The sequence below is a fragment of the Coloeus monedula genome (genome assembly GCF_965178545.1).
Source record: "Coloeus monedula genome assembly, chromosome: 1".
NCBI classification, from domain to species: domain Eukaryota; kingdom Metazoa; phylum Chordata; class Aves; order Passeriformes; family Corvidae; genus Coloeus; species Coloeus monedula.
The window spans coordinates 139,147,291-139,171,187 of record NC_138781.1 but is presented as its reverse complement, the minus strand read 5'-3'; the positions used below and the strand labels follow the sequence as shown (position 1 = coordinate 139,171,187).

Below are 23,897 nucleotides of genomic sequence, written 5' to 3'. Positions count from 1 at the left end.
CCAAAGCATTTAGGTTTATACAGAGCTCAGAATAAAACCCACTGAAGCCAAAATACACTTGCTAATAATTGGAAGCCAAAATAATTGTCTTGTCTGTGAGCTGTGCTATTCTCAGCCTACACTGACTTAAATCTAGAGGATAGTAAGTAATGTTTAAGAATGTAAAGAGATCAATCTTTATCATTCCATAATGCCTATGGTTTATTCCTCATTTTTAATGATAGTTTATTGCAGCAAAAACATAGATGGGAAGTGTGATGCAATGAAAGATGACATGAGACACTTGTATTTCTCTTGATGACCTTGTCTTCTTATATATTAGTTCTTAAATGGAAAGAAACAATACCTGTAAGTATGTAACACTCCCTGAAACTGCAACAGATTTAATGAACATAGGCAGATTTAATTTAAAAGTCTTTCCAAGGAAGTTTGATTTTAAGAGGCAAATGTTAAATACAACCACCTCCACAATTTTAAGTGTGGTTGAGGTTTTTTTTCCTTATTTGCTTTCTTTTTTTGGTTGGTTCCTTTATAAAGAATTCCTCACATTTCTGAAAATCAGCCTGCAAATGACAGCTATTGTGGAAAAAATCTATTGAAAATTTGTTCTGTAATTTCAAATGGTTTACACTTCCACACTTTAAAGAAAAGAAAAAAGTGATTTCAAATCTGTGGTTATAGGCAGCATTTAAAATCCAATTTACTCCCAATTTTCAAAAATCATTATTTTAGCTTCAACTGAAATTGATGAAAATTCAACTTACGCAGTTTGATACTGAACTTGGCACCCAAGTACTAAGCAAATACTTTTAGAAACAAATAGTGGGGAGAATGACCCTCCTCCATCACAATTTGTAACATGAAGTTCAAATACCATAAAAAAGTTATATATTCTGTTAGAGCTGGAATTTAATTGCTGAATGCTACCAACTAGATTAAAATTTTAAAAGCAAAAGTAACATTCCACTGATTTTGACTTACAGAGGAATTAATCACTCCATGATTTTGAACTGATTACTTTACATGAAAATAATTTACTCATTGCATGGCAGATACGCATAAGGGGTTTTGCTAATTAACATTATAGTATTATTTATAAAGGAAAATGTTACTTGCCTGATAAGGACAAGGAATATGGTACTGGTCACAGTGGTCAAACACCCAAGTAGTTTCCCAGATTTTCCGGTTCACCAGTTCATAAACGTAACATCCAAGAAGTGCCACGAGTGGCACCAAGTACAAACCACTAAAAACTCCAATTCGGATCATGAATTTCTTGAGCTTCTCCTGGTTCCTGCCATCATGCTGAATGACCTGCCGCACGTGGTTTAGAGAAATAATGCCAGCTAAAAGGAGAGAGAGACCAAAAAAAACACAAAGGCACAACGGCAAAAGCACGAAGTACAGAGAGGCGTCCAGGTCATAGAGACCCACAAAACAAACTCCACTGATATTGTCCCCTTCAACTTTGTTCATCGCAAGGAGCATAATGGTTAGAAAACCAGGTATTCCCCAGGCGACTGCATGGAACCACATGGCCTTTTGTGCAATAGCTTCACAGCTCCATTTTCTTCCTGCTGCAAGGAACCAAGTGATTGTCAGAATCACCCACCAGATAGTTCCTGCCATAGTGAAAAAGTACAAAACCATGAAAAGGACAGTACAGGCTTTGTTTTGGGAGCCAAGAACAACTGTTTCACCAATTTCTAACTTATCATCTGCCTCATTACAGGCAGTTCTGTTCCCAAGTAAAAATCCAATAAAGTACATTAGAGAGACTATGCTGTAACAGACAGAGTAATATATGATGGGTCTCTCTGGGTACCTAAACCTTTTAACATCAATCAAAAAAGTCAGGAACGTGAAAAGTGTAGCACAAAGACAAAAGATTGAAACTATTCCAATGAAGCTTTTTGCCACATCCAATTCATAATTTTTGAAGTACATATTGGGGCATGGGGGTGCACACTGATCAATTCCTAGAAACTTGTAGCCTTGTCCATTGCTAGTGTGTAGGTGCCGGGGACACCAGAATCCATAATCCCTTCGGATCTGGCTTGGGGTCTTCTGGGTTCCATGAATGTTTGTGGTTACAGCAGCAGTGGCAGGAACAGTCTCATCACAATTGATTAGTCTAAATAAATAAACAGAAGAGAAAATATCTCAATAGTCCTCATTCTCAACTAGAACTACTTCTTAGAAATATGAGAAAAATCTGATACTAAGCACTGTTAAAATTTTATAGATAATGCAAATATGCATTATATGAAAAAAAATCAGATGGCATTATAAAAGCCAAACTTCAAATATCTGCATTTTAGAAGATTTTAAATGTGTTTATTTAACTGTTGCTCTCTAGCTGTTGTTTTATAGTTTATGAAATACGACTCCAATTGCAACCATTCTACAATTTAAGATTCTACTAAACTTTTACATGTGTACATAAAATATTTACAGCAGTTTTTTCTTTAAATTTCGAACACAGAGTGTTGAAGACAGCAAAAAATCTTGTCCAAATGCGAGCTTCAATTAAGGAAGAAGACTGACATCATAACTGATAACTAGCACATGATTAATATAATTTTTTGTGCTGTACTGCTATTCATTGTCAACAACAATAAACTACCTAACTGAAAAAAACCACAGGCAGAAAATACAAGCACTGTAAAAAATTATTAATATCTTAGCAATTTTCTAGCTGTATGATGTTTATTGAAAAACTGCTCAAGATTTAATTGTTTAAGGCTTTAATTGGACACAAGATGCAATTTTATGTAGGTAATACCATATTTGCAGTGCTGGATGTATCTTCAAACAAGATTATATAACTCAAGTAGGTAAGCATTTACTCAAAATGGGATTTATGTTCATATGCATTCCAAGCTTATGTTAAAAAGGAACAAGTTCTGCATTCTAGCTGTTAAAGTCAAATTCTGTTATCTCAACAGTCTTTGTCAAACATTATTACAAGAGTCCCTCAATTCAGTATCCAAGCTCAGCTCAAGCTAAAAACTCCTTCAGTTCTCTGTTTTACTGCATTATCATGCTGTCCAAGTAAATCCAGACTAATTGTTAAGAAAACCGATTCTATGGCAGATTCTTTCATTAACCACAGTCTGGAGCAGTACATGTGGAAACTTCATGTGAAGAGTGAACTTCATTTAAGCATTGTCTTAATTGGCTTCATGTATGTCTGTAAGAATACAGAAGTGTGAACCTCAGTATTCCAGTTACTGTCCATGCTCATGCCAGCTCCTCTTCCATGGGCTCCAGCAGCAGGATCTCTGCTGCTCTAAGAACATCCTGGACTTCTCAGAACATGGACATGGACTTTTCAGTACTGGCTACCAGAGAGATATCAATTCACATATGAACAGGAAAGGTTCATTTTCAGTAAATGCTTGCAGTAATAAAATAATTTGGAGCTGTACTAAATCCTGCAAAAAAGATAATTTGGTTTAAAATGTCATTTAAAGATATATTGAATAATAGGATTCACTTGTAATTGTCCTATTTTTTCAAAACAGTCCTTGAAGATAGTTGCTGTGCTGAGGGACACTATTGTTGCATAGAACCTCACAGAAGATGGGAGAAGTTAATGCCTTCTTGTTGTAAAACCCTACAACTTCTGTTTTTCTGCATGGGGAATGGCATTAATGCCACTTGTCATATTCACTCCAATAGTGATTTCTATCAGAGGCCATGCACAGGACTACTGTCCCAGCTCTCCCTCAGCCTTATCACAGATTAGCAACTGCATGTGAGTTAGAAAAATTATTTGAGTTTCCAGTCTCTGCTCCTTTCCTGTACCTCTTGACCTGATGTGTGTTAACAAACAAACAAAAACAAAAAATCTGGCCTTAGTAATTTATAAATATCCACAGCTGGAGGTCAGAATCTCAAGAAGATTGCACTGGAGTGCTTCCAGTAGTTTCCACTTAAAATATATAGACATCTTTTCCCCAAATGAAGTATTAACTGTCCTCTATCTGAAACAGGAAACACTTTTGAGGAAAAGGTGACATTTCAAACAAGAGAGTTGGCAGGCAGTACAGGAAAAGCAACACAAGACTAGGTTTGCACATTTAAGCAGTTAGGAGCAAGATATGGTTTCTACTATTTAATGTTCTGTGTCTGTTCAAATACAGAATATTCTATATTTCATTATCTTATGATGATTACTTCTAAAACCCCTAGTATAGTAAGCATGATCATCCCTAGTTTAGAGATCAGATACCAAAGCAAAATCTATGCTGTAACATATAATATTTAAAACTTTTGGAAATTTATAGTAAAAAAGCTATTGCAGAGATCTGATTATTGAAAAGATGTGCTGCAGAAAATGCAGGTGACCATTTGAATAACAAAAAAGTTTTAATACAGAAATGGTCCCATGCATAAGCACTGCAGAGTCAGCATACTAAGGAAGTTACAGCTAGGTGATATTTAGCATTCTGTCCCAGATTTTCAACTCAGTCTAGGTCAAATATGAAAATACCACTCCCACCACCTGTCAATATGAAAAATACCTGCTGCATTCCAGCTCTTCAGGCCATGCAATTCCAAAAGTGTCCATCAACTGCTTACAGTCCGAATACACTTTCTCACAGAGGCTTCGACATGGGTGAATCACGTGAATCTGATCTAGGCAGGCAGGGACAAAGGCTCTGCACAGAAATGTGTGGACGTCTGGTGAACAGTGAAGATTCATAAGAATAAGAAAAGGCTACAGGGTAGAAAAAGGCTTTGGTTAGCAATTTTAAAAAGATAATTCAAAGCACCAAAACTAACTTTCATCATTAGGGCTCACATTTGATTCTATGTAGGTTTGAAAAGATACCAGAAAATAATGTTTGTTCAGCAGTTTTGAAAAAGCAAAACCCACTGGCCTGAGTGGCAAGAGGATCCATTAACACTTCAAGCCCAGCCCTTGCCCCAGGCTCTTGGAAAATCTCTGACTACCCAAACTTCATTTTTCCTATTTGACAACATTAGAAATCTGAAAGGTATTATGAATGTCCAACATATTTAAAAAATAGAGTAAAACACTGAGTTCCTTTGTACACCAGTCAGCTTCTAAACAAATGCCCTGAGGTTTTTCAAGGTGTGTCTGTTCCTGTAGTTCCTGTTAGATTACATTTTCACTCCTAAGTGGTGTGTTGTACTCATCTTCTCTCACTCTAAAGAAATTTGGGGTTTTCTTTGATTACTGAGAATCAAATATCATTATTTCTCATTTTTAAATATCTCATTTCAAATCTCGCTCAACATGACTGAGAATTTCTTTGCCTGTATTACCAAGTACCAGGCAGTGAGTAATTGATGACTGTTCTCACTAGAGAATTCACAGAACGAAGTTTAACTTTTTCTGCTCAATTCATTCAATTGATTATTCATGGTCAGGCTTTTAAGTAAAAAAACCCAGCCTTTCCTTTCTACATTTTCCCAGCTTTATTATTAGGGCAAATTTTTTTGGCCCTAGTACTACTGTGTGCGCAAATTTCAGACAAAGCAGGAGTTATCAGTCATTTTTGCAAGTGCTCTGCACTGATTTAAGCACAGCTTATGGAAGTGAGAGCTGCCACGCTGACAGCATCACTGGCACCCTCCTAATCCTACAGGGCCCAACGTCCACAGCATCGGGGCCCACAGGAGGGAGCAGAGGAGCTGGGGGGCTGTGGAAGCAGGGCCTCGCATGAGAGAGCACAGGCAGAAATAAAACTGAAGCAGCCAACCATGTGTTGGTGAGCTCTCGGTGACTGGGCATGGATACTCCATTCCAGACCAGGTAGGGCCACGAGGTGCCAGGCACTGCCAGGACACAAGGCACACACATGGTGTGACAACATCTGACCCACACAGAAGCACTGGGGTGGCAGGCAGGACGGATCAGTCAGCTCCAGCTCGCTCACCAGGCCTGCAAGGAGTCCCAGGGAAAAGGGAGGGAAGCAGAGCGCAGGGCAGCCCAGCTGGGGGGTGTGCCCGTGCTGGAAGGCTGCGATCCCGCTGCTGCTCCAACCGGCCCTAAGCTCTGGATGCACTGCAGGGTGCTGCTCACCGCAGTGCCTGCCACACCAGGTACCCTTCCTGCTCCAGCTTGTGAGACTGTAACAAGCTGATTTAAACACCACTGGGAGGGAACTAACCCATGGCTGAGGGTGAAATCCAGCTGCAGCATCACGTCAGCCTAAGTGCTTTTTAAGCTGTCTTTTTGTTTAAAGCTCTTGTATTTCAGGAATAAGGAACCTTCACACCACATGTAAATAGCAAAATTCATGCGTCAGGAAAGCTAAAACAGTATTTAACACACTGTGAAGTGTGATGTTAAACAGGGACACTGTATAGAATTTTCAAAGTAGGCCAAGCTTTAAGATTTTTATTTAGTAAGATCTTTTTTTAATTCTTTGCCACCAATATCTATGTCTTTCAAACATTCAACCAATGGCTGTAAAAGGAAGGATTAGGTTCTGAGTTCAGAACAGCATCCTTACTTCTTTCAGCTTTTAAGTAACCCAGATAGATATATGGTTTTTTATTATTTTATATATATATATCCTTGTCAAAGAGCAAGTCTTACTACTGAACATGCAGTTTAAAAGAGAAGACATTGATAAATAGATTTCCCTTACAAAATGGAGTATGTACAAGTCCTCAAGGGACCTTGGTAATAAATACAGGAATGTGTGGGGAGGAAGGAAGATGACAAGGCAGAGCAAAAATAACATAAAAGTGCTTTATGATAAACCAAAAAAACGTTGGCAGTACCCTTCAGAGCACTCCAGCTGTGTGCTGAATCTGCACATGCCATTACAACATGCACAAAGAAGTTCGATCCCCTCTCTGGATGCCTGCTCTGGAGCTGTCTTTGCTGGAACCCAAGATTTGAGTATTTCATGACAGGGAGAGAAAGGCAGTTCTGGTATACTGTGTTCCAGTTCCCTAAATTAGATTATTTCCTAAAGGCTGCACAGCTTCAGATGAAAAAAGTAGTCAGGAGCTTACCCTAAATGAATTAAATTCCCTTTGCATAATTATGATTTTTCTTTTCTTCTCAGATGTTAATTTACATTTGCTCTGTTCTTCCTGCAACTTAGGATAAAGACAATAGCCTGGGTAGTCATATTCAATTGTTACAGAAATTGAGTTTACTTTTGACATTTTGACATACAAATTCTTGTAGAATTTGTCTTGATTGTTGTGAATTCTTCCTTCTTGTCCCCCATAGCTCATCTCACTTGATAAAATGTAAAATTAATTTTCTAGAGCAAGTTTTGGACTACCTGCCAAAAACTTTTTCAGCAACCTCATCTAGAAAAGTAAAGATTTTAAAAAATCTCAATATTTATATCAATGAAACCAACTTTACCTACAGAGGTATTTTACCAACTATTTTGATAAGCAACTCAACAGTTTTTAAATAGCATTTTCCGACATAGCTAATAAGGTTACATATTTCAAGCTTGCTCCTTTGATACAGAAAATTAACATAAAGAAAACTTCCAGTGAAGAAAGTCAGGACATAAAAACAACCTTTACTACTCCAGCAGAGTTTCTGTTATATGAAGCTACTTAAAAGCTAGAATATCACAAGAATTACAATATCTACAATGATACTGTATATTAGAGGTAGATAATGAACAACAAGCAAAAATAAAATGTTTGCAAGAGTTTTACTAAAGCATATTGTCATTGTCTAAACACTCGTTTAAAGAGCATATTTTATTTAAATGCAAAACCACCCTAACCAATAAATTGAAAAATGCAAATTTTTTGGAAGAATGCTATATTTAGCCTATAAAGCAATCAGAGTAGAATTCCAAAGACTTGGCTGCCAAGAGTAACTGTTCTTACAGTATTTATTTTATTTATTTCAGCTTGCTAAAAATATTTACCTTCTGATACTTGAGAGTATGAGCACAAGAGCAAGAAGTTTGATGTTCTGAAAACACAAGCTGTCCTCCCGAGTTAGACCATTCAGCTGGACACCTCATTCCACCCTGGCTGGTAGCAAGGGGCTTTGTAATAAGACAACCCGATATCTCCCCCAGTTTCCTACAAACAAGGGTTTACGAAACAAGCTGCACGCTGTAACACAACCACTGTGTTGAAAAGACAGTGACAAACCTTTCTTCCTGAAACGCATCTTATCCCTTTTTCAATCACTTAAGCTTAAACCCTTTGTAAAATACTACAGCAGTGAGTTATCCTGCATAATTTAAGCCGGCATTGCTGAGAAAATACTGCATTTTATCTGTTTATTGTAACTTTGGGTTTTGCAGCCTAATGTGTGTTTTGACAAACAGCTAACAGATCGCACTACACTTTTTCCATGTCATTTTGTCCTCCTATTATCATTTATATATTTATATATTAGTATGGTAATGCTTTAAATTTTGATTTCTGTTCCTTTCATAACATACTTTGCCTTCTATTTGCCTTGACTACATTTGAACACTGACATCACATTTCCAGTGACAACAAAGACTTTCGGAGTGACAGTAACTGATAAAATATTGTGCCCACCCACTTGTATGGATAGTGGGTGTTATTTTCCCCCCATATTTATTACTCTGGGAGTTATTTTCCCCCACACTTATTACTCTGCATTTCCCTACCCTAAATCCCAGCTACCATTTTATTGTCTAGTTGCTTCTAGCACAAGATATTTCTGCAATTCTTTCAACCCATTTTGTTTTCTCAGCAAATTTAGTATGCACCCCTCTTTTAGGCGCATTTATGAATTAGTTGGGTATCAGAGGTTTCAGTACAAGTAACTAAGGGCAACCACTCTAGTAAATTATTTGGTATAGCATGAAACGATCAGCTCAGGATTTAATATCTCTTATTGGGAAAAAACATTTATTTATTTATTTCTACTTTTCTTCTTCTTATTTAGGCAGGCATTGGAAAACAAAGTCTCCAATGGGTTACCAGCAGAGTCTTAAAAAAACATAGGCTGTGACCAAGTTTTTGAAAACTGAAGTATATATAATATACCATCTGAATTATCCCTTTCAACAAAAGTATGGAGTCCCTCAAAAAACTCTAATAGATTTTGCAGCCAATGAGTTTTCTCAACCAAAAAAACTCTATACAGTGTAAAACTTTGCCTCAAGCACACACAAATGGGATTTGTAAAACACAGATTTATTTCAGCAACTGCCTACTTCTACCATTTAAGAACAGCAGAAGTGTTAGTGAATTGTGCCTGGAACTCTGCTAACAATGAGGTATTTTTAAATGTGGGCTTCATTTCCAGCTAGCCAAAACGGAAAAGTCTCCTCACAGAAAATAGTATGTCTGCATTTCCTGATGGACCATAAAAGCAAAATCTTACCAAAACCAAAATATTTGCTCCTCCAGCTGCACAGTCTGGAAGCAAAAAGTAAAGTCAAGATCACAAGCTCACTGACAGTTAAGATCCAGTGGCTTCAAGGGCACTTCATGTGAACCATGGATGTCCCAGCCACGAACCACTTTTTACCCAAGTGGTTAGCTGGGTAAGCTGCATGCATGCACATGCTGGTGTCCTAAGCATCCAAGTCTGGGATTAAACTCAGAATCTTATACCATTATCCTCCTCTCTTCAGGAAGTTCAGGGTCTGCATGTGGCACAAACTCACAAAATTTGCTCTTCCAGGAAACCAAGGCACTTGGCATTTCAAGCATTAGCAACCACTGTCCTGTCATATGAAGAAGAGATGAAAATCTGCACATTGAGTGACAAGAATGTTAAAAATGTTAGAATGGAACCAGACTCTTGAAAAAACAGAAATGGAGCCTCACACAGCCAATATAAATCCTGAAATATAAATTCTTATCTTCTTGACAACAGGAAGCAAAACTCAGTAAATATAAGGCAAGCTAGAATACAGTAACAATCTTAAAAAAACAACACCACAAATAAAAAAAAACAAACCAACAAACTAATAGCAACTGTAAAGTGAAAGATGATGCAGTCTGTAACAGCAAGAGGGGCACTGCCTCAAGCAGTATCAGTGAAGAACTGAGGACTGCAGTGGGATGAAAACTTTCCACTAACAAAACATGAACACCTTACTAAGTCCTAGATTCCTTATGAGGTGTGTCTATGTTATATTTTCTCCAGCTGTAAAGCCAAGCTACCTCAGAAATCCAGTTATGGTGTGGTTCTACAAACAGTAACACAACTGAGACAAGAGAAAACAAATGGTGCAAAACACGGAAATAAATGTCTAAATTCTTAAATGTGCTTTGCCAAGTAAATTGCAACCTAGAAGTATATGTGAATCCTGTGCTCAGCATGCTTCTCTGTTTTGTGCTTAGCAGGCTTACAACTCCAAGACACAAAAGAATCAAGTTCATTATTCCATGCAGACATTCCAAACACTCTGTTGTACCTCATCTCAGTCTGATCCTAGAGAAAAGCATTACCAGAGATGATCAGTCTCTGGGGCTCTGATGTATGATAACCACCAGCATATGCCAAAACAAGTAAGTGAAAATAGTCTCCTGTACCCTGCTGGTTAATGTCATAGAGATACCTAGATAATATAGAAAACTGTGGATTGAATTATCAAGGTCTCTGTTACAATCATCTATGGCAAACCTTTATTGTAAGAGACAGGAAATACCTTGAATTGCTGAGATACACAGAGGATTCGAGCTTTTGTTCAGCCACTGGAGTCAGATATCTAAGACAGCAACAACCTGTTCTCCTAACCACTGAGTTCTACCTACCATGTTAAAACATTTAGCTTCATTAATCTAGTTAACACTGAGGTTAACTAAGTTAAACAATCACAGACACCAACTGTCTCAGTGTTAAGCCATGTCACCCCTTTGATACAGATCTTGTGACTTAAAGCAATAACATTTCAACTTTGTTGCTTACATAACTGTATTTCAGTCACTGAAGCAAAGGCAGGCTTAAGTCTGTATTTCTACAATTATACTACACTGTGCACCTCAGATTCCTACCTACTATATCAAAGATACACATTGCAATTCATGTAACTATGTTACCTGCTTTACAGGAAATAACACCTACCTAAATAATGAATAATTAGAGTCATGGAATATCTCAAGTTGGAAGGGACCCAGAAGGATCGCCAACTCCCTTGCTTCTCACAGGGCACCTTAATGATTAATAATTAAAAATTAATTATTAATAATTTAAAGTACCATACAAACACACCTACTATCCAGTCACTACAGAATTAAGTACAGCCTCAAACCCTAAACCAAATATATTTATAAATATATAAGTTTTCAGATGTGATAGCCAGGAAATACAGCCACTGTCAATCACAGTGCACATAAATGATCTCAGAAGAGACAGTAATTACTCTTCACACTCATAGAGTTTTGCTAACAATCTTCACAGTATCTTTAGCCACTTTTACAATGACAATCTGTTTCAATTAAAAACAGCGGAGCAAGTATGGCACGGTTGATTTAATCCTACACTACTGTTACAATAGAGTTATTCTGGCCTGGATGCAAACAAGATTAGCATCACACCCAGAGAGGTTAATGCCTTCATGCAATTCCTAAATGGGCTGGCAAGGGTGGCAATTTGCCGATGGCCATAGTGAAGCAGCTGCCAAGAATCTCTGACTTCTAATTCATGCACAATTAACTAAGTCATGATAAATAAATGTCCCAACACATGAAACTGAATTAAGGATGAAATTTTCAAGTTCAATAGATTCAAAGAAAGGTTGAGAAAAGACTAGGTTCTTCCCACTGGAAGTTACATTGATGAATTTAGATCAAAGGCAAGTTAAATACACTTAATCTGGCATGTAAGGATTTTGCAGGAGGCCTAGGCAGTTTAAGTGTCAGTGTCTTGTTGCTACGTGCCTGCTAAAAGCTGCTACTTAACAGCAGAACTGCAAAACAGGAACATGGGAATGCTCAAAAAATGTTAGTGCAATGCCAACCATCCTTTAAACTACCAAGGAACATGGTATGAACTCATTCGAGGGCCCATATACTCCATGTCCCTACCTGAGTTGTGGGTAATAATCAGCTACTGCTGCCAGCAGGAAGTATCAGTTGTAATCTGTATTTTCTCAAGTCAGTTAAAATTACATGGGTAAAACAACAAAAGTTTTTCAGGACTGAAAGTCATCAATAGGAACAAAATATTTTAGCTATAAATGTATATAAGATATATATATTAGAAATATAAATACTTGTAAGCTCATTATGTATTTTTTGTGCATCCTGATTTAACAGAGGTAAAAGAAAACCATCAAACACACATGAATTTGATTTCTGTTTTAATAAGCTGCTTTTTAAAAAGCAGCATTACTTTCTGCAGCTTCCACAATAGACTAAAAGTATATGAAGTTGTTTTTAATCTAAAAGCTTTTCAAATATTTAAAAATGTAATCAATTTAACATTTACATAGATAAGAATGAACTATTTTGTCAGATTACAAAGTAGGTTGCCAAGTTGAAAAGACAATAGTTGAAGTTCCCTACTCCAGGAAAATCTGGAGTTCAAAGAGCTCGTAGAGGGTGGCGGTGGTGTAGAGAAAAGAAAAGGGTAGTAAACAAGCCAGCGGGACAAATGATGCTGTTCTGCTGTGAAAGATGTTTGCAAAGATAAAAGCTTATTTTTGTCCTTCAACCGAACAGCAAAGGCAACACATGCACCTAGACTGTCAAAGGGCTGCAAACAAAGCGTGGGGACAGCCCAGCGTGCAGCGGCTGAAAAGCTGGACTGTTCCCAGCAGTGCTCTTCCCACAGCCGTCCGGGCCAGGCGCTGCCTACCGGCCAGCGCCTGAACATCGGAGTTCAGAGGGCAAAGGTTGGCAGCTGATCCTAAAAACCCCTGCACTGTAAAGCTCCCAGGGACTGGCCGGCAGGCAGCCAGGTGCCCGTCGGGGCAGGCTCGGCGGGACTGAGCTTCATCACCCATCAGCTGAACTATCCAGGCAAGAGTTCAGATCCCGGGCTGTGCAACTGCTCAGGGAGCCAAGGCACTCAGCAGCTAAGCTAAATGTTCAATATATCTGCAACAAGAACGAATCTATCTGCAAATTCTTCACTGTCATTCACCCCAACACATGCAATATACATACACACACATATATATATATACACACACACATATATGTGTCCACATATATATATATGCATATATATATGTACACGTATAATGGCCTGAACTTTCATATTAGCTATTCAAAGGTTATGGGAATATTAATCAAAAATCCTGCCAGGGTAAGGATAAGGCACATGGGGGAATGTTTTCAAAGATCAACAGGACAGCAAGGCACTCATGCACTTAAAAAAAAAAAAAATAAATAAAACGAACTCCAAAAAACTACTCCAGCACCACACCTGGGCACTAACATTGCTATTGACAGTATAAATGGGCACAGACACAGAAAGACAAAGCAGGCTATTCTGCTTTTTTACTTTTATACACTCTGAATTGTTTTGCATTAACTATACAGAGCTACTAAATATTCTGAGTTGGAAGGGATTCACTAGGATTAAGTCCAACTCAAGTGAATGGCCCATACAGGAATCTAGCATAAGAATTTCTTTCTGTAGTAAAACAATTTAATTCCATATTTTCCCTTTAAGTATTTTCACATGCAAAATAAAAATACATATGTCCCTATATTTTTTAACTATGTCAAAGGTTATAAACAATATAAACAGGAATATTACATCTCACTATCTGAAGCAAATGAAAGTACAAGTATTTCCAATACTTTTCAAAACAGCTTATTACCAAAGTTCTCTGCATTTTTTGTTTCACCCTAAATTACAGCTTGACCTAAATTACAGATATTCCAGCCTCTGCAATTTTCAGTTCTTAACAAACATGAGAGCTTTTTCCCAAGCATTACAGAACTGATCTAGTTATATGAAGGTTTTCAATTATACATTGTATCTGGTTTAGGTTTTGTGTAAACTATACAGAGCTTAAAGGACAAACAAATATAAGTTAACTGAAGGAAAGTATATTGCAGGCTCTCAAACATCAGAAGTCTAGACAGAGCTTCATTACATCTGGACTGTGGTAGCATAAGAATTTCAAATTTTAAATTCTCCATGTATTTGCCATGTATTACAGGAGTAACTGGATTTATTGCTAAACTTTTTGTGCAGAATTCAATGTAAAGGGTTACCTGTAATAATGTTGATAGACCGTCTGTTATCTTTTAAAAAGCTCCCCATTTCAAGGAAATTCCAAGAGAAGTCATTACTGCCCTGGTTCCAAAAGTCATCCAGATTCGTGCTTCCCCCTCTCTCTGTGAGTGTGGAGCACAACAGCACCGCCCAAGTCACCAGAGTAGCAACCCTGCACCATTTCTTTCTTGCCTACTTCATGCATTTTTAAGCAGTCTTAAATGAAAACCTTAGTAGTCTCAAAACCCCCCAACTTTGTTACGATGTAGGAGATGTCAGGCAGGCATGCACAAGTCATCTGACCAAGCTGAAGCCCATGAAGCTGCAGTCACCTACCTCAGCATCTGCAATCATTACCTCTGCCTTCTGCTTTCACTATTTCCAGCTGGTCATACTTTGAGACACCCAGTGTTGAATGCCTGCATTAGACACTGTTTCCTTATTGTTACTCCACAGTGCTCGTTTTGGTGACTTTCCCCTCATTATCCTCCCAATTTCTCCTGTTCTAAAAACTCAAAGCCACCTTTCTTCCTCTCTGTCACATTATGATTTGTGGGCCATATTAAAACCTTCGGCATTTAATGTTCTGTTTGTAGCTCTAGGTATAATCCCCAGAGAGATCCCCCACCCAACTGGATTCTTAGAATGGTGCACCTTGTACCTTCCTTGCAAGAGCGTTAGCTCGTGTGAAACAATATGCAGCTGGGACACAACGTCCAGTAAACAGGTATTGCTAGGTCACCATGAGGCTGGATGGGTACAGTCCCTCTCCAAAAAACTGCTTTTAATTTTTGTATGCAGGACAATTGTGTGGAAAGTTCAGCCACTAAGTGCTTTGTGGCAGTAGCTACTGAGACTAAAGAAATCTGGTTATGCAGGCCCTCTGGGGAATACAGCATGAGCCAAACTTGGAAGGATGTGGTTATTCTCTGAAATAACTTGATCTACCTGAAGTTTAAGTACAGGAAAGATGGATTTATTTTTTTTTTTTTTTCTCCCAGGAAGCTCTTGTCTAGAGGAGAGGTATCTTTGGTAAGAGGTCATCCTTACTGTCCTACAAAGACTGATCATCCAGGCCTCTCTCCCCCCATCTACAGTACCTACTTACACAGCACTTACACAACCCCTGCACACTTCTTCCAATAGCTAAGCAGAACTCAACTAAGTCTCCACTCATCTACACTACATAGTTCAGAAGAAGAGGGGAGACATATGCATCTTTTCCTCTGGCAGGCAAATTACCAATGTGTTACAACAATCACAGATGCACACAAATACATGAAAAAGACCCAAAAAGGCAACCATGTGACCAAGGAACCGTGTTTGCCCCTAAAGGTTGGTGAATCAGCAGTCAACACTGAGAGACAAAAAAAGGCAGCAAGTTTTGTGGTGCAGATACTCCCGCCCCCTACTCTGGAATGCAATAGAGAACTAAAGAGATGACACAATAGTAGTTTTAGAAATCGACAGATTTAATCATTGCACTGTCAAACTAGAAAAGAAATCATGGACATTTGACCACACTCCTCATCCCATGTGGTTCTTTTCTGAACCATTTGCTTTTTGTGGTCTTTATCAATGAAGGCATAGGTAACATTTTGTAGCCAAGTTGTCACCCTGAACATCCATCTTGCAAATGGAAAACTAAACCTGCATCCCACATTCACCAGCAGGCAACAAAGGCTCGAGCTCCATCCAGCCTCCTGACCCATGCAGCACTGCGGACAAAGAGCATCTCACACCTAAACACCACAAAGCTCTCTTCAGAAAGACATCAGGATCCTCTGCCATTCTTAGGCTAGATTTGTAGAGATGACATAAACATCATGAGCCTTGCAAAGATGTCCACCAATGTACCTTAGTTCACCAAAGCCTTCAAGACAATCCAGTCGCTGTTGCCAGAGCTGCTGTGGGCCAATGCACTGGGCGTGAGCTGTTACTCAGTTTTGATCCCACACAGTCTGACAACTCAAGGACAGCAGAGGGCCACCAGCACACAACAGTATACAATTTTGTCCACTTTCTTACTATTCAGAGAAAGATATGTGAAGATGACCTTCAAAATCGTGGTCATCACATCACCCTCAGCAGACCTGTCCTACAAAACTGTGGTCACCACATCACCCTCAGCAGACCTGTCCTACCTAATCTAATGCTAGGTTTTGCTAATGACCAGGTAAAGTTCACAAAGTTCCACTGGGCAACAGTCACTTCCACGAAAACACTAAGACAATATGGAAATTGCACCTGTGTCTCAAAGCTTTGTACCCACTTCTTGCTTTCCCCAACTCCAAGAACGGTGTGTTCTCAGCAGACAGCTCAGCTCCCAAGCCTTAACTTCCTCCCATCAATGAAGGCAAAGTAGTTCCAAACTCAGTAGCTCTGTTCCTGTTTTCCTTCTCTATATAAATAGTTTCAGGGAAGCTGTTCCATTCATCCACAGGTGTCCTCTTGGAGTAGGCTACAGCTGCAGGACTAAGTCCGTCACTGCCTTAGTTTAGCCAATAACCACATTTCAGATTTGAGTGTGGAGAAGAAGGAATCAGAGGCAAGGCTGCACAGCGAGACTAAGCTTGCAGCTACACTTGAACATTAACCAGGGCACTGCAGAATGGACAGACATCTGCAGGAGACAAACAACAAGATATCACAGTATTTCTCAGAAGTCAGCTGTTGAGAAAGATCTGCAAGACTGCCTTCCTTAGGTCAGCTTCAGGCCTCATGCACAGTGAGACTAGCCAAAATATAGCCCAGAGTAAAACTCCTCCATCTCAGGCAGCACACAGGTAAGAAGTGTGCTGACAACTTCACCTTGTGATCCACTCTTGTAACACCAAATTATTTGCTAGTGTAGACATAGCCTCTGAACATGGATAAAGAGGAGGCTCTTGGAATCACACTGTCAACACCATCTCCAAGAACCTCAGCTATCATCTCTTTGTCAGGCATACATTACTTTGGACTCCCATGCATTCTAAATAGCATCCTTGCAGAACAAAGAGCAAGGCAGTGCTATTCATGTTATCAAGTGGACAAGTACTGCTGTTCAGAGAAAGCAGCAGCACTGTGGGGTATACCCAGCACCCCCCTGGAGGGACATCTGCTGAGATAAGGAGAGTGCTTAACCTCCCAGCAGAACTCCCCTGGAAAGGCAGCTACTTTGCAGTTACAGGGAGAAGAAGACAAACCCCGAATCCTCTGGGAGACCCTATGCAGATCCTTTGTAGCCCATTGGCCCTTACCCTCTGATACCCACCCCCTGTATCCCTATAAAGCCAGCCCCCTGTCCGTGCGAGGGGGAGAGTGTGCTCATCCCTAGCCTCCCTTCGTCGAGTGCGGACTAATAAAGCTGCCTCGTGTGGAACAGCTACACACGAGCCTCTCGTCTCTCTCTCCCTGGCCTGGCCTAGTGGCTGCCCTGCAGAGCTGAGCTGAAATCACGAGCTGACAATCACTAAAGAGCTGACAGCCTCTGCACGGGCCCTCCAGCCAGCAGCTGAGGGAAGACACCGGGCCCCGGGAAGACGATCTCTCTCGGGACCATCTCTCCAGACCGGTCACAGCTTCCTCGGTCAGAGATACTGACCCCACACCAGCAGCCATACAGCAGATTTTGTGGATGACTGATATGCTTAAATCCAGGGTAACAGGATTAAACACATTCGCCTGTCTGCTTTCAGTTAATCTGCACAAGCCAATCACACTTGAAGGACCTCAGTACTATAGGTAACAAACACTCTTTTAGTGGCTGTAGTTTACTGTACCCATAGGAATCAGCAAAAATGGTTTATGAATGTTGCTATAAGCACCAATCTAAGAACTAAAGATAATGTATGTTTCTTTGGAATACCTGAGAGCAAGAGAGCAGAAAAATGAACTTACACCCCAAATTTTTATGGTATTTTACAAAATTAAACAGATAACTCATGTTTTCGACCCCTTAGTCAATGCTTTTCTGCAAGTTCCACGGTGATGCTCAAAATTGAATTACTCACGTCCAACTATTTCTAGAGACATAACCAGCAGAGAAGTCAGTTATACTGCCTTGTATTTCCTTAGAGCCATATGAAGTATCCAAAAAAAATACTTTGGTATCTGCCAACTTCTATTTAACAAGCATCAATTCAACTGTTTCATCACCACAGTCTTTTGTGACCAACACTACATGCTGAGAAGCTAGTGAAGTTACCTTAGTTTGTACACAGTAACACATGATGTTCTACATTTACCACTTTTTACAAAAGCCTTCCCTGCTCCTTAGTACCGTGGTAAAGATACAACAAAAATGTTACAAACTAAATATGAATTAAAGAGTCCTTTGTGCTTGTTCCGTTGGGCCAACGTCCACACCTCTGCACACATTCTCCACTTTAGGGTCTACAGCAGCACCAGGGACAAAATGTAACTCCAAGTAGATTGAGAATATTGGCTGTTTTCCTAAGAGATGCTGAGATTTATGCTTTTAAGTACTAGTGGTTCATATATTACACCAAGCACTGCTCATGTGGAGTACAAGCGAGAAGCAAAGATGGCTGTCTCCAGAGATTAAGGAAACTCACACCTGTGCTACTTTGCAGGATATCCTAGTAATAACCTTTTCACAAAAGAGCACTTATCTTCCCAAAACTCCCAACCTACAATGGCAGACAGCTTTCTCCTTCCTGTGTGCACACACACACCAATTTAAGCTTGCAGACACCAAGTTTACAGGTTTTTTTTAAGTACTGTTCTATTGAATTAACTGTAAATTTGTATTTAGTGGAAGCAAATTATGCCATTACATTACAAATTTTAACTCATGCAACTTCAGTGTTAAAACTTTTACAGGTACTTTTTAACCCCCTCTAAATGGCTTTGTCTAAAGTGACCCCAGTTCTCTCACAATTTCTGTCTGCTGCAGCCAGCTGCACTTAACTCTCCACAGACACACACACACATACTCTGGCACATGGCCACGAACTCAGAAGTGAATGGAAAAATCACTACTGAATCATTTTTTCAGTCTCTCTGAGGTACTTTTTTGTTCTCTGTGCAACATTTTCCAGTGTTTTCTATAGTCTGCTCTAAAAACTCACTGGCAAGCCTTTTCCCTTTGTACTTCTACAGACCTGTGGATCTTGCACACATCAGGAACTCTTACAGGCTTGTTTCCTGTGGACACATTCCAGAACTGCAGCAGAACAGATTAAGAGATATGAATGTAAGTTACAGCACAGTTAACTCTCTGCCTTGCTGGAATAATGCCTTCAGTTAACAACCTATTCCAGGGTAGTTAAAGTAGGAATTACTCTGGAATTAGAAGTGACTTGTTTTTGTGGATGACCACAAGGGGGAGTTACACATACTTAAGTACAACTGTAATGAACCAGATCTTCTGCTATGTCCACTGATTTTCTTCATCAGACAAACCCTAGATCTTCCATCTCCCAACCTGAACCAGTAGTAACAAGAGCAGTGTTACTGTTAAACTGCTTTGAGATACAGAGATGGTAGGCATCTGCAACTAATCAGATTCCACAGTCATGCAGCTGTTTAGCAAACATGCACAAAACTTCACACCACAAAACCATGAGGTTTTACTTCCCTAAAATCACCATTTGTTGTGTAAACAAAACTAATCCAAATATAAAGTAAAACTCAAGAAGTCAAAGCTCAGTCTGCCAAGTTGAAAGCTCAGAATTAAACTAAATAAATAAATATGTGAATGGAGGGAACAACTGGAAATTATGTATTTTTTACTGCAGAAAACAAGATCCCAGAGGGACTATCCTCACCAGCCAGAACATCCATAACAGAGGCCCTAGGACTGAGTTAGTAATTTTCCTGCTCCAGTGCTTCAGTGTTCTGGTTTATAGCACATCATTATGAACAGCTGATACATGAGGCAGAATTGTAAGACCATGTATCAGCTGCTTTCCCAGAAGACAACCATTATCTGAGACAGTAGCTCCACATCATCCTCTCCTGGAGGATTACTATGAAGACACCATCCAGAAATACCAATTTAACACATTCCCAGAAATCAGAGGAACTGTACAGAAGACTCTGTGCACCAGCAGATGGAAAGCACAGCTCTTCTGGCTACACAACACTCCCTTGCAGCAGAACACACCTGTAGAGCCTTCAGCGTAGGACATTGTGAGTTACCACTGTTTTGGAGAGTGAGCTTCACCTTGAGGTGAGACTTATCCTCTTGACAAATCTTGGTCCTTTTGGAGAGTAAACACTTTCCAAAAGTTTTTAGAGGGGACAGAAACATAAAAATGGACTAACATTAAGGCTCTCTCTGCACAAAATATTTTTGATTTCTTCAAGACGTCTCTACCTTGTGCCTTAGGATTGCATGATTAAGCATCTTACTCAAAGTCAACTATGATACAGGGAGCAAAACACTGCAGGCCTCAACCTCAAAACCCAGTGAGACCTTACATGCAAAGATGTAAATCTCATGCCCAATCTTGAGAACAGGCAGGGGGAGGGGAGGGGGAAGAGCAAGGTAGAATTAAAAAAGAAAGCCTTTAAGCACTCCTACTGTGGATCAGAAGAAAGCACTTCCATGGAGTGCAAACATGCTATTAAAATTCTTTCTTTGGTATGAATGAAGTTTAGACTGAAAAATACAGAAAAATTCAAGCTTTTAAAACAACAGCAGTCTCCTCCACCTCCCAACCTGCTGCCTCTTTATGGCTGCAAAACGAAATGAAAACACTATTCCAGAAGTCAGTGACTCCTCCTCCCTTGCTGCAACACCAAGTTCCCTGAAAGGCAGAACCCTTTAACAATCCTGAGAAGGTTCTCTGTTACAACCAACTATGGACACACTGGCGCCATTACTGAATGACATGCAGAATGACATTAAAATGTGTAAGTGACATTGGTACACACTGGTCCCTCGCAGAAGGAAGGCCCAGCAATGAACCACCATAAGTTTTTACCATACTAATTCCAAATCTAACCGCTACCAGTGGATTCAACACTAGCTTCATACAGAACGGGAGCAAACTCCTTTTCACCTGTAAAGCAGCTGCCCTAAAAATTCACTTCGACCAAGCAATCCACCATCACTGCTGGACCACAAATAAAGGCAGGCAGACAACCACATAAGAGGCAGTTCAGAAATGTCTGCACAGCACCATAGTAGTAAGGAATACCAAATTAGAGGCCAGGCAGTGGGAATGACAGGAGACTAGGAAGCCAATCAAAGAGGGTAGGGAAACCAAATCCTAATAGACACTGTTGTTCCCCACAGCCACCCAGCCAGTTAGCTGAATAGTGATCAACCACTGTAGTAGTCAGGTTATAAGAGTGACAGGACAGAAAAAGAGAGAAAACAACAGAACTTCTCACTACCACACAATTTCTAATGAAGTAGCTATACAAGAAGGTAAATAGCTATACATAAGGTAAGCCATGAATCCTTTCCAGAAGGAACTCCCTCCACACATGCACTAGGCACAAGTTACTGACATTTGAGAAAAGTCAGACATAGCAACCTAATAAAACTGGCTCTGTGGTCTCTGTGCCCCAACAGCAGCATGACTGGAAGGCACAAATACTGACAAGCACTGGCTCAATGGCTGCAGTTAAGACACACCAAGTAAAAAGCAGCAGCGTACCTGCAGAGATAAAGTGGCAGACACTGCAGGAAGCATTCCTGACAAATGACAACTAGAGAAGAACTGCACAGTTCACAACTGAAGCCTACAGCCTGCCTTCCAACTTAAAAGCCCTCAATTTGTCAGAGATCTGCAGCTGAATTCAGTTGCTTGCTTACAGATGGCTTAATATTTGATACCAGAATTTCCCATACATCTACACCAGGCTGACAAAAACAATGTGAGACCAAAGCCTGTGCCATTCCAGGCTGGCAACTGGTGGCTAAACAGGGAATTGTGATTATCCCAAGCAACGCTAAAAACATGTTTTGGCAACTGAACCAAGCTCCTCCTCCAAGCTCAGTAAAGAGTATGCAAATAAGATTTTAGTAGCAGTACCTCCAACACCACACATAATTTTTTTAAATAGAAACTTAATCTTCACCTCACTTGTTTCACTCTCTGCATAGCACAAGACACTGAGCTTTTCAAGACCTGTGTTAAGATTTTCCCCCTCCTCTTACCACTGAAAAGCCATTATTAAAACAGGTTCAAAACTTGTTTTACAAGCCTCTCACCCAGAGAGGCTCTCGCCCTTTACAGGTATTGCTATGGGCAAAGCCTTTCCACAACATGGCATATTCTCAGGGGAGCCACACTTACAGCCAGTTCAGGTAAGAAAAGTGCTTATTTTCAGTTTAAAAGAGCAAAGTTGCCCTTTCAGTCAGAAGTTTCAGCATCTGGTCAGAAGACAACAGAATGGAAAATCCACAATGGAGAACAGGGCTAAGAATAACTGCAGGTGCTTCTCCTTAGTAGATGTAAGCTGAGAGAGGAGCAAAAAGCATCTTCTAAATATGACTTTTGCACTGAGTTCAGGCAGGCCAGGATAGCACAAACCATTTCCCCTGAGAATTTCAACAATTGCTCTGTATAACAGTAAGGTGCCTGAGCTATATGTGACCAGCTCTGCCAAAATGCTCTGAATAGCCACATTGCTGTGCTACACCCATTCCTCTTCCACTCTAATACAGGATCCAAGGCAGGGTGGAGGGAGGAAATCACTAGCTCCCTTACATAGTGTTTATGCAACCAAGAAGCTCTAGAACACTCTGTTTCAAGAAACATCTACTCACTAAACATTATCAGCGTCGTCATTCAGTGCAACAGGTATCCCAAATAATTTCTTAATGACAAATTTGTTACATACTATCATTGGTGGGGGGAGGGGGTGAGGGGGAGAACTTACGTCCATTTTGCGAGCAGCCGTGTCCTGATCATAGTGTCCCATGATGTTTGGGAAAAAAGTCATATTGTAAGGCATTCCTGAACATCTGGAAATAGTAATTGGCTCACATGTGAATAAGCTGTGTCCTTGCACCAGAGCTAGAAGTAAACTGCAGGTCGTAGAGAACATGAGTGCTCCCATTTTGTCAGGATCTCCAGCTTCAGCACATCGCTCTATTCAGTAGTTAGACAGACCGGCGTTGCACAAGGATAAAAACACGCATCTTCCTCTGCTGGCTCCAGCGCAAGGCAGTAAGGCACACAATCAGACTCGTCACAGCTGCTTTAGGTATTGCCCTATTTTAGCTGAGAGCGATTTTACTAAATCCCTTCTTCTTCGAACCTGTACGTGCGAAGACGGGACAGAGAAGTGAATACCAGAAACAACCCGACGGTGACCACCCGTCCGAAGGCCAAGTTCGGCCTCCCCCCCGGCCTGCAGGCAAGAGGGCAGCTCCGGCCGGGCCGGGTGCCCCGGGGCCTCTCCCTGGCCCCCCACACCCTGTCGGGGCCGCGGCTCGGCGCAGCCGCGCTCCGGGAGCGGCGCGTTCGCCCCCCGCTCCCGCCCGGGCCCCGGAGCCACCGCCGCTCCCAGCGCCCCGTTCCCAGCCCCGCCCTGGGAAGCGGCGCCCGCGGGCCCGGCAGTGCAGTCCGCCCAGGACCCGGGGCTCGCCGGGCGCGGCCCCGGCGCCGCATCCCCGCCACGCCCGGGCCGCGCCCCCGCCACCCCCTCACCGGGACCGCCTCCCGGCGGCCACCCGCAGCAACGCTCCGAGTTGGAGTCGCTGCTCCCCGGGACGAGACTGGACGGGGCCCGACTCGCTGCCCGCTGCACTCACCGGCGGCGGCCCCTCCGCGATGGCCGCCCCGCGGTACCT

The 23,897-nt window shown here is 40.8% G+C and overlaps 1 protein-coding gene across 3 annotated transcripts in view; it reads right to left on the bottom strand.

Moving 5' to 3' along the window:
- The window catches only part of FZD6 (frizzled class receptor 6), a 29,440-nt gene extending 5,549 nt beyond the window's left edge, over window positions 1-23,891 (bottom strand). The window contains exons 1-4 of one of the 3 annotated variants that reach the window (XM_082285325.1): window positions 23,859-23,891; window positions 22,982-23,362; window positions 4,530-4,726; window positions 1,117-2,134 (exon numbers count right to left, since the gene is read on the bottom strand). In XM_082285325.1, the coding sequence (XP_082141451.1) occupies window positions 1,117-2,134; window positions 4,530-4,726; window positions 22,982-23,161 (1,395 nt within the window). In that variant the 5' untranslated portion in view covers window positions 23,162-23,362; window positions 23,859-23,891. Of the gene's footprint in view, window positions 1-1,116; window positions 2,135-4,529; window positions 4,727-14,473; window positions 14,564-22,981; window positions 23,592-23,858 lie in introns of those variants that run through there. The other 2 variants (XM_082285324.1, XM_082285326.1) reach the window with 2 other exon arrangements.
- Window positions 23,892-23,897: the final 6 nt, after the last annotated feature.